General features: G+C 52.9%; 1 protein-coding gene across 1 annotated transcript; it reads right to left on the reverse strand.

The window, feature by feature from the left end:
- Positions 1-207: 207 nt before the first annotated feature.
- Positions 208-11,547, reverse strand: GASK1A (golgi associated kinase 1A; the record flags this gene model as incomplete). The annotated part of the gene is made up of 5 exons (XM_082499162.1): positions 208-418; positions 1,012-1,115; positions 1,388-1,510; positions 4,889-5,704; positions 11,488-11,547. The coding sequence occupies 5 exons, from the start codon at positions 11,545-11,547 to the stop codon at positions 208-210; spliced, it is 1,314 nt and encodes a 437-aa protein (XP_082355288.1).
- Positions 11,548-11,804: the final 257 nt, after the last annotated feature.

Raw genomic sequence — 11,804 nt, forward strand, 5'->3', positions numbered from 1 at the left:
TTTCAGGAGATGTCTCCTCCTTCTCTTTCCTACTCCCCGTGATCCCATCTCCTTCTCCAGGGCATCCTACAAGGGGTGGGGTGGTGGGGAACACCTTTTGGAGAGTCAAACACACACTGTCTCACATCGCCCACACTGACGGCGTGAGGTACATCCATCACCTCTGGTATTTCCAAGGTAGGCACACCGTGCCGGACAGAGGTCAGTTCAGCGTGGCGAGTCCTCGAACACCGTCAAGTTGCGCTCCTGGATGTACCTCAGCAGGACACGTGCCCGCCTGTCGATGGTCTGAAGCAGGGGTCTCAGGCCCTCAGCGCCGCCCTGGCTCTCCCAGAAGTCCCGGTCCACGTGCAGCGACTCCAGCAGTTGGCTCTGCAACCTGCCCGACCGCAGCGTGGCCACTGCCACCGCCGGGAAGCTGCAGCGGAGGAGCAGAAGAGAGAGGGAGGGAAGGGGTTACCCAGGGAAGGCCGAGCAGGGAGGAGGGGAGCAGCAGAGCACCCCAGCAAAGGCCACCCCACTGCTTCAAGAAGAAATGCATGTCCAACCACAGGAACACAGGATGAGGAGCCTCCTGCTTAAACCTCTGCCCACGGCGAGCGTGCAGAACAGCTCCATCAGAAATGGATCCAAACAAGCTTCAAATCAAGAGACCGATAGCGTGCCAAACACCTGATGGGCAACAATGCAAGAAATGCTGAAACGCCTGATTATTGGTTATTTTTGTGCAGCTGCCAATTAGAGAGGGGAAAAGAGGCTTTGAAGACTGCCATCACTCGCCCAGAGCAGGATGAAGACAGTTTCAGTGCAGGTGCACGTGTGATGAGTTTGCGAGTCCACCCACCTGCCCCATCCTGGGTGGGAGGTGGTCCTGCTTCACAGGGATGCCCGACTGGACAGGTTGAGAATGGCATGAAGGTGTGCACATAGGGCTACTGTCCATCCCATTTGTGCTAACTCAGCACTCACCCAGGACGTGTCCCCCAGGACGGTGCACATCGCCCTTCCTACCTGTCTATGCCTTGCAAGAGCCTGAAGTTGAGCTTCTCCTCGGGGTGTTGTGGCCTGCCTGCGTTGTCAATGAACACCAGGCGGGATGGCGAGCTCCTCCGGACCTGCCAGTGGGACGGGAAGGAGAAGTTCACTTACTGCAGGGAGTCACCAGTTTGGGCGTTTAGGCTGTTTTTTTAGTGAGAAATCCTGACAGCATCTGCAGGTCAGCAGCTGCCAAACCCCACGTCCTTCTAGGCTGAGGACCACCTCCCACCACAGATCCAGCATCACCAAGGGACCTATGTCCCCCTTGCTGCAACATCAGCCATGCAAGGGCCTCCCAGGCACAGTCATCTTTGCCCCAGAGCAGTCCCTGGGCAGCGGGGGGACATACCAAGATGTGGACCAGGACCAGCTCCGCCGGGTTTCGACACTTCTCATGGAGCCTCTCCTCCACACAGGGCTCAGAGGGATCGGGCTGAAACCCACAGCAGTAACGGTCCAGGCGGTCATGAACCTGTGGAAGACATTTGGGGACTTTAGCAGGGACAGGTGTCCAGGGTGGGGTGGTCCAGTTGTGAACTTTTCTTGCTCAGAGGAAAATAAACTTTCTAAGGCTCCTCAGTAGACACAAAATGGAAAATCTGTGCACACCGATGGGTGAGGGAGAGGCATGGAAGCACTCAAAAGCTGAGCTGACTGGCAAAAACCCCTTGGCTTGGAGAAGAGACTGACGAAGGTGCTGGTGACAGACTTTCCTGCTGAAGCTCAGGCACCTTTTGTGCCTGGTACTTCCACACTCTGTATTTGCACAGAGCGAACAGATCATGCTTCCGGCTGAAACCAAGGGAAGACATACACAACGATGAACCTAAAAAGAACAAACAAAAGCACCCAAGGAAATCTAGGTTTTGAAACCTCAAAAAGAGATTTTTTTTTTTCCTTGGACTGAGTCTTGGTGCGCTGGATGATGGTTTCATCTGGCTCCCAGCTCATATATGTCCTTTCAACCAACCCTACTGGCAACCTGAGCAGCTCTCAAGGGAAGGAAGATGAATGGGAAAGGATTGGCAAGGGAAAAAGCAATCTGTGCATTACACAGAGCATGCCTGACATTTCAGTTAGGCCATGGTGACTAGTTTTAACCACATATGTGTTTAATTATTTGCAGACACTGCTAAGGCTCCGTGTTGTCAAGGCTGTCAAGCTGGAGGCTTGACACCCCTTCCCACCCCAAATCCCTGCAGAAACCTCGGTGCTGCTTGCACCCGCGCCTTCAGAGGGATGAAGGACTTTAAAAAGACATAAATCTCTGTCAGATCTGATCTCAGTAACCCTGCCTCAGTATTCACTAAGCTTCCTCAGCTTTTGTCAGAAGAAGCCCCCCCGTCTGTGGGGCAGACAGGACCTCGCTGGCTGCCAACAGCCCTCCCCATGGCTGCATGCTGCCATGGCTGTGCAGGGGGGCTGCCTCACTGCCTCCAGATCTGCAAGCCTGCTTACAACATTACAGCAAACCCCACCCCATATATGTATATAAATCTCCTTTAATATATAAATATATATATATAAATATATATTTTCCGGTTGCAGTGTGAAGGCATCCGACTTGCTCGCTTGCTTGGGGTTGCTGGTGCCAACCTGGGAGCCAGAGCTCAGGGTGCAGAGAGGCTCCTGGAGCTGCCAGGAGGGCTGGAGCAGCTCTCAGGTGAGCCCAGGGAGATCTACAGCTAACGACTGGCTGGAAACCACATGATTCACAGAGGCTGCCCATTCACCTCACCCTGATAATTAGGAAAATGTATGAATTAAAGGCTGTGCCTCAAGAGGGAGTTCAGTCTGAACTCAAACACTAATCAAGTGCTGAAGAAGATGTTGCAGGAAACACAAAGTTTGATTTCCATGGCCATTATATTAAAAACCCTTTGAGAAGCAAGATTAGTCCCACACCAGAGCTCCTTAACAAATCCCTTTCTGATGTTTAATGAAGGATTCGGGTCAGCATTTCTCCACCGGGACACTCACCAGCTAAATGTGATGAAGTGTCTTTTGACATGAAATGCATTGAAATGAAAGAAAACATCACATTTCCTCCATGCACTTCCATTTCTCTCACCTGTTGCATTGTTTTCCAGGCTGCATAGAAGGTGAAGATAACCTGAGATGATTTACAGAGACATTAAACATGCTCAGGCCTCCATTCATGGAAGCGTCTGTGAAACCGAAGTGAATTGATGCTGGACCTACGGACGTGCACGGTGGAGGCTGGACCCGGTGTCCAGGTGGAGCTCCAGAAGATGGGCCAGACAGCTGTGGAGATGCTGAGAGCACCTCTGACGTGTTGATGAACCCTCCCCAGGTCGTTTATGTTAACTTGTCCTCACCAGAACCTAAATGTATCTAATGAAGGGGACACTAGGTCTTACAGCTGGAACACAAATATGTGAGCCACATCTTCTCCCATCCAAACTGAAACCCTGTGAGAAGCTTTCTTTCAGCCCCTCTTTGGTGCCAGGCAAAGCTCGGCCAGCCCAGAGCACCACCTTGGGTCTGACAGGGCTCTCCAGCCATGGCTCAGCCTGGGATGGCCTCCCCCAGGGAAAAATGCCTTGCTTTTCCCCCCAGCTGGGAAGGGGGGTTCCACAGTGCAGGGACACAGCTGCAGGGCTTCAGAGTTGATGTATTTTTGGCCCTGTTTAAAATGCAGGACAAAGCCATCAGCAGCTGCTTCCTTTCCACCGGGCTTAGCGTTTTTGCCCCCTGGTAAAGCTTCACACACCAAGAGGGGTGTTCCTTTATGGCAAACACCAAGAGAAATGAATATGGAAGAAGCCCAATTTTAAAGCTAAAATTGGAGAAAACAACCAAGATTTCAATGCTGACGTACAGCAGGGCTCAAAGCTCACAGCTTCTCCTTCCCCAGCAAGGGCCGTGAGAGGCTAAAGCCACTTCTGAAGGACGCTATTTCACTTCTATAACATCCCGCTGACTTGGTGCCTCTTTACCTTTACGTGGCTTTTCCGCATGGGAGGATCCCATCGGAGTCAGGCAGGAAAACCTGTGGATTGCCCTTGGATTTATCATTGCGTTGCTTCGGCCCTCCAAGGGACTGTCTGCTTAAAACTAGATACTTTCTCCTGGAGACTCAACCTTTCCCTTGCACTCAACAGCATTTTGGCCTAGGGAAGGGAAGGGGGTTGGTTAATCTTCTCATTTCTCTGGCTGTTTCAGCTAAAATATTTCTGAGTCCAGCCAGGACTGCTCCGCCTCATCCAGCCATAGTCTGAGGTTATAAAGATTAATGGTCAGGCTTTGCCAAAAAAAAAAAAAAAAAAGGAGAGAATAATGAGAACACATATTTTAATAGCCTCTTTTCTTTCTTTCTTTGCGTCTGTCTTGTTTTGTTTTAATAATTGCCCCTTCAGGTGGTTTCCCCTTGTCTGATAACCAAAGCTCCAGCCCCAAGGTGCCTAAACAGGCTTTTTTCCATAGAAACCACTTTTGCCTCCTCACAGCTGCCCTCTGAGAAATGATAACTCTCTGGGACGCTCGTAATCCCTCGTAGCAGCAGGGTATGATTTTCCAGACAGAAGATTATGCACTGTTAATGCCAAGGAGGGGAAGGAGGAGAAAAGCAGTGCCGTCCAAAGGGGCAGGGCTCCTGATTTCCAGGGGCTGATGCAGAACATGCTGCTTGTCCCTAGGGATGCCCCATCCCAAGCCACTGCCGGCATCCGAACGAAGCAGAGCCGATGGAGCCATGCTGCGGGAAAGCTCACCCACGTGAGAGCGGACTCACCGCATCCGAAACCTGCCTGTGTTTCCCTGCAAGTCCCAAGGGGGACCAGGGCAGCACAGCCAGAGGGACAGGAGATCTCCATCACCCCAGCCCTACCTGGAGGAGAAAGTCGAAGAGGGCCAGGCGGCTCCACTCGCTGCGTGCGATGCTGGAGCAGGGACTGTCCCCAGCCGCCAGCATTGGTCTGTGGGGCCGCAACATCTCCTGGTATTGCAGCCACCCCAGGGCGCAGGAGTTCTGGTCGTTGTTGGCATCCTGCAGGTGCTGGAGGTCGGGTGCCCACCAGACGATGGGTCGCAGGGAGCCGTTGGTGTAGCTGTAGGGCAGGAGGTGGCTGGTGAAGCACCGGGCCACGGCGGGCAGGCTGCGGTTCAGTCCCAGCACCCTGTCCAGGTGGAAGGCCAGCACCTCATAGAGGTCCCCAGGCCGCTTGATAAGACCGCAGCGCCCATCCCGGCAGTCCTCCTCCGGGCTGGCTGGCAAGGCATCCTCCTCAGTGTCCCCCACGGCCCGCAGACCCACTCGCAGGACTTGTCCGTGGGCTGGGATGCGGGTTTTGGAGACCACTTGCCCACTGGCCAGCAGCCGCATCTTCTGGAGGTCATCGCTGGAGAGCCATGGGGGAACCTCCGCTGCCACCCCTCTTCGTCGCCTCCTGCCCCGGCTGAGTTGCTGGTCCCGGTGCAGCCATGTGGGTGCCCCAGGGGACCTTTTGCTGCGGACTTGTCCCCGGGGCAGGGGGGCGGCCACCTCCTGCCGGGGGTCTGGGGGGGACGATGCTGGTGGCAGGTGGGGGGACTGGTCTGGTGATGGGGGCAGGCGGGCCAAGGCCAGCAGCGCCAGGGCCAGCAGCCCCCCAAGGGCTGCCGGGGTGGGGGGCTTCAGCCCTGTCCTTCGCCATGGTCGCTGGGCCTATGGGGACAGAAAGGGACAGTGTTATTGGGAGTCCCCATGGGGTGCTATGGCTGGGGATCCCCCAGACCTGTGTGCCCGCCCTGCCCAGGCTGAGCGCTCAAAAAGCTTAAAGGGGTTTGCTTTGGAGGAGCAGCCCCCCTGCTTGTGCGATCCCTGAGAAAGGTGTTCCCCAAGTGCTGGCTGCCTCCGCAGTGCTGTAGCAGGAGAGGTACATCTGGCAGCATGATTTGTGCCAGAAATAAGCTGCAGTCCCTTCAGAAGCCGGTCAGAGCACGGGCTGACCCGCCACTGACATGGCCACGTCTGCAGCGCCGGTGTACAGGATCCCCTTGTGGGAGATTTATTTCTTCATGCTCAAATATTTTGCTTCAAAGACTCAATAAATAAATAAATAAATAAATAAAAAGATAGACCAAAGCAGAGCAAATTCCTGGCTGGAGGCAAATGCTTTCCAGTTCCTAAGAGGTTTTTATCTTCAGACCTTACTCCGGACACCTTCAGTGGCTCCTACCCTGGTTGCACACCCAGCCCATAGCCCAGATCCCCATGCCCTTGTTCGGAGGATGTCTCAACACGTGCTGAGACACGGCCTCTGGAGCTCTGCCCACCGCTGCGTCCAACAAAAACGAGGCAGCTCCGAGTGCCAGTCTGGAGCTGTGACAGCCTGTGTTTAAAAAGGATGCAAACTGCTGTATCTGAAACCTAAAATATTCTGATTCCCAGCACTAAGGAACTGCCTTTAAACAGGTACTACGAAGATTTTGTGTATATATCTTTATACAAACGGCTTTCCCCCTCCCCCCCCTTTTAGTCATACTTTCTATTCTGAAGGGACTTATAAAAATTATATAGGCTGGAAAGGCAGTTACGAGCAAATACTGTGCAAGTCTTTCCGTATCTCAAAGCCAACGCGTCTTCCCTTTGGCCTAAAGCAATCCCACACGTGCAGCGCTGGCTCTGCCCCGGGCACAGCACCTTCCCCATTGGGGTGAGGTGGAGGGACACGAGGGGCAGTGCTGGGACATCCTTCCAGCCCACCCCATCCCTGGGCCACACTGCACCCGTGCCGTGTTCACCCGGGATCAGGCGGTCTAACGCGCTGCCAGGGGCTGGAGCAGCCAAAGACACCTTGGCGTCGCTTCTCCACTTTGCAAAAGGAATTTCCAAGCGGCTCGAACCCACATTGGAAGTCAGGGCAACGTTCAAGTGGATACATTTTTTTGCCATTATTTATTTTGGAAGCCCAAGTATATCCGTGGCAGACACAGTGGGAGAATGTATTGCCAAAGAAGGGATAAGAGATTGTTTATAAGAGGAAAAGCTTGAAGAAAAAAAAGACCTAAAAAGCTGGGGGGGGGGTGGGGTGAAAGCCAGCAGCCAGAATGTCTTCCAGAAGGCAGCTGGGTGAGCAGAAACATTTCCAGCCACGGGGCTTTTAGGACCACAGGCTCCCAATGGCTCCAGGGACCAACCCCCACCCGAAAGGAGCGGCCCCAAGCGATCCCAGCACATGAGCCCCTTCATAAACCCATCCAGTACTATCCTAAAATCCATCAGGCTTCATGCCCTCACTGCGGGGAGGTTGCTTCAGATGGCCCCGTGGTGAGGAGTCACTTCTCTCCCAAAGACCGAGTGAGATGTGAAGAGCTGCAAAGCCACCAACTCGCTGGCGGCAGCCGTGGGGGTTTCCCTTCGAGGTCTCCCTCTCAAGGACTGAGCAGACTTTATGCAGCTTATAAGAGGCAGCGATGGTGCGTTTGGAGTGATTCAGCTTTAGACCTCTCGTTTAATTGTTTGTCTCCTAGAAGTACAACGTAGCGCAGCAACATATATCTGCTGGGAGCTGGGGCTGTCTGGTGGGGGGCTTCGGGACCTGCCGGGGGACCAGCCCCAGAGTGAAAAGGAGCTAGTCCAGGGTGAGACTGTTCAGAGAGTGATGTCCTGACCTAGTTTACTGGCAGGGTTATTCAAGGCTTGGTATTAACTGTCCCAGGCACCATACTACATGGCTAAGTCATTGCCTTAGGCACCTTTCTGGGCGGGATGAGCTTGAACACCCCTGAGCAGCCCCGGGGAGCAGCAGAACTTTTGGCAAGTGGTTGGTTGGGATGCCTTCCCAGCTCTTCCTCACTTGGATGGGATAGCGATTTGCTGCTGTCCTGTAGCCAAATGCCAACTAACAGAGGCGGCACCCGAGCTCAGCTACCCAAAACCTACATGCCTTGCATTTCAAGCAAGTCCTGCAGAGTGCAGACACATATTTATTCCCAAGCACCTGTAACCCATGTCCAGCATCCTGAGCAGGAGTTTAGGGGAGGTGTAACGTCTAAATCATATTTTAACCATAGTAAAATAACGCTGTGGCATAAAAAGGCCAGATCCTTATATCCTGATACCCATACTCCTTTCAAGTCATCACCGTAAGTGCTTCGCAGTCTGTCTCTCCAACCTCAAAGTACGCTGAATTAACTGCCATGACATCTATGGGTTTAATCCCGATGGACAGGATTAACTGTAAATCTCAGTACTCCCATCTGCATCCAGCCGAGTTCCCTTCCCAATCTGTGCTTCCCTGGGCCATTTTTCCCAGCACCTCCCCCATCCCACCCCTCTGAAGAGACGCAGCCCACCCCGTTCTCAGCAAAACCCCCTGTAAGCCTCTTCTGCATGGAGGATTTGATAATAACGCTTTGGTCACTTACACCACCTCTGGGTGTGCAAGGAACATGGCTGCCAAAAATCCAAGTATCCTCGGGGAGGGGGTGCGGGGTGGGGATGCACGTGGGGGCCATTTGCAGAACCTTGGAAATACTGCAGGAAAAATCCTTTTTCATCCACAGCTGGAGAGCAGTGGATGCCAAATGGATGGCAACGATTGCTGGGTTTTAACGTCAAGTCAGTTTACAGCCCAAGTGGTTAAAGCGTCATTACTGTCCAAACGCACTTTGTCTTCTCTGTCAGTGAGTTCGGGTTTGGGCACGGCAAGTTAGAGCTTCCTCTCTTTCCCACCCTGAGCTTGAAACCCTGCGCTGTGAAGCTGGGCGAGGGCCACCGCAGGCGCCCTTCCCCAGCCCCGTTCGGGGTTTCCCTGCCACATCAACAATAAAAAGAAAAGCAAAAAGTGCAAGTGCAGTCTCTGTGTTATTTCTGGCGGTCGGTATTGCGAATTTAATAATAACGTTGCAGAAATAATACTGTATTTACAAGCCTAGGGTAAATACTTTTCCAAAGAGGCTTTCTCTGAGCCCATGCTGTAAAAAAAAAAAAAAAAAAAAAAAAGCTGCAGTTTAGCCTATGGCTTCGATTCAGCCTGAAATGCAAACCATACGCACAGCTCTGCTTTGCCAGTCTGACATAGTGACAGTACAGCACGTCTTCTCCAGAAATTAGGTCCAAGTCCCAGGGGGGAAAGCTACGGGCAAAACCCATAAAAAGGCTTAAGAGAGGTACTGCTTGTTCCAGGATGCCAATAAGTAAAAAAATATATATCCTCGCTCATCAGAGGGACATACAGCACCTCTCTGGCTCCCGAAGGCACAGGGAGAGCCTGTGCAGCCTTGGCCACTCGGGGATAAAACTTTCTAAGTGTGGTTGGGAGGGTTTTATCCTTAACATTGTATTCCCGGGACGCTTGAACCTTGGCAGAATTTGAAGCAGAGAAGCCTGTTTTCAATTTCTTTTCAAAGTGCATCAAATTGGCTTTGTCGAGCCCGAAAGAAAAGAAAAACAAACCCCAAACTTCATTATCCAAGAATGTAAGAAACAGCCCTAAAACTAGAAAGATGCCATGGAAATACGTGGCCTTTAAAAGTGGGTTTCATCCCCGTTTTCTTCTGGCATCCAAAAGAGTGGTCCCGCCCCTGCACTGGCACCACCAGACCCCTCCAGCAGCAAATCCCATCACCCCCAAGAGGTGCCTGAGGGAGCCAGGATGGCTCAGCTGTGGCCACGTCCCTCTCATCTGCCTGCCCACCCTACACTCCCAAGCTCAGGGGCTTTTGTCACAGGCCACCAGCGAGCAGGTTAAAAGCAGGTATGTGCATTTCTCTGACGCACACCCTGCGGGGTATATTTTGCAGGGAGGGTGTGCAACACACAGAACTGTACTTATCCTCCCAGCACCGCGCTCGTTGCCCGCCCGATGAACCACAAAACCGCCTGGGCAGCAGGAGACGCAGCCCACCGTGACCAGTTTTTAACAAAGGCTGCTTGAAAAGCAACTGGGAAACCTCCTCTGGCTGCCCACCGCCTCCAGGAATGTCTCCAGAACCTTGCGCCCAACACGTGGTGCTCCAGGCAGCTCCCGGCGTGTCAGGGATAGAGGCTGAGAGCAGGTACGGCAACCAGGTCCAGGAGGGGATCAGCCCTTTCATTTTGGTTTCAACCAGGAGTTTTTTGGCTTGTAAAGGGATGGTACATGGGCTAAGCTTGCTGCTGGGACCCGTAACCGTGCTGAGAACATGGAAGGAGACAAAATCCCTCCAGCCGTGGAGTGACTCTGGGCGAGCCTGAGCAGAAGGAAATCCTGGGCAGTGTCCGTTGCCCATCATTCAAGTGCTTAAGTGCCTTCCTATATCATCCTGCTCAGGGAAGATGGATGGCTTGCAGAGCAGGAATTTACTAAAGACAGCTATTAAATTATGACTGCCAGCCTCGAAGGTAGCTCTGGCTCAGAGCAGGGGGCTGAGTTCACACCACACAGATGGCCCCGTGGAGGGGCCATTATGTTCCCCCTGCACATGGGTCCCACCACCACCCATCTGCACCTGTGCCACCATGGGGCATGAAGAAAGGACAGCCCTTCACACGACCTCATGATCCATCAAAGTGGCCGTAATTCCTAGCCGACCTGCACCAGTTGTGTGTCTGGGGTTGTGTCCACCAGGGATGCAGGTTTTTTCTTCCAAAATGCCCTTCAAGGGGGCATTACCATGACCTCCCAGCATTTCGGCACACTGCAGACACCCTCAAGGACACCCTGCTCAGTGCCCGGGCAGGGATGTGGCAGGCAGGCATTGCCTGCTGGCTCAACGTGCCCCTGCAGATCCACTTCCGCGTGTTGCTCCTCACGAGTGGCTTGGGAATCTGAAGCCAGGCAACCGCAGAGGTGGGAAGGGGGACTGTGCTCCCACAAATTTTATGCAAGGGAGTTACAGCAAATGATGGGTTGGCTGAAGCCCAGGAGATGGAAACCTGATCCATCGCCACATAGTGCTGGGTCTTTCCCTGCAGAGTCAGCGAAGTCCTCATAGCTGGCACACAAGGCTTCCCACCAGTGTGTCCAAAACCAAACCAGAAAATGACCGAGTTACATTGCCTGGGGTGAAACTTTAAAACATGCTGTACTTTGCTAAATTTTTGACGGTCTGCAAAGCTTCTGCCTCTGGGGGATAATTTCTAGTCTAATTGCACGACAAGCGTGCTTTGCAGTAGTATAGGCCAACACTCCAGCAGCAGCACAAAGGGATGAAATGGTGTTGATTCACTCTGAGCACTGGCTTTAAAGCGATGATGCCAACATGCTTCCTTTAATTTCTAAAATAATGTTGCCTTCGTATTTCTTCCCAGTTATTGCTACAGCCTTGGGGCGGCAAACTGTAAAAACCTTGAAACCCTCCAGCTCTACAGCCTCTCTCTAGTAATAACCCGGCGCATCTTTGGCTCTAAGGCCCTGCACCAGCTCCTTGAGCTTTTTGCTTCTGAGGGGTGAGATGTCCCTGTTTCTTGCTCGATCTCCCCCCGCCCAGGCATGCTATTTCTGTTCTTGGGAGGCCCCTCACCCTGGAGGTGCTTGTCTGCCCGGCCACGGGCTGAGCACTGGCTCTAGCCTCATACCCCATCATCCGAAGAACCGTTTTGAACAAAATCTTCAGTCAGTGCTGGAAACTGCTCTCCGTAACGAGAAAATCCCAGCTAGTACATAACAGTGCTTTTCCCATTGCACTGGCTGGTTCCAGTTGAGTTACGGAACAAAGTACAGTTGAAACCCATGCTTGCAAAACCCCCCAGGAGTAGCCTACAAGAGCAGCAAGGCTTAATCCCAAACATCCTGTTCAGCATCTTTACAGAGGACTTGGGACAGGCGACAGAGGACACC

The sequence above is a fragment of the Vanellus vanellus genome, assembly GCF_965231255.1.
Source record: "Vanellus vanellus genome assembly, chromosome: 2".
Taxonomy (NCBI): Eukaryota; Metazoa; Chordata; class Aves; order Charadriiformes; family Charadriidae; genus Vanellus; species Vanellus vanellus.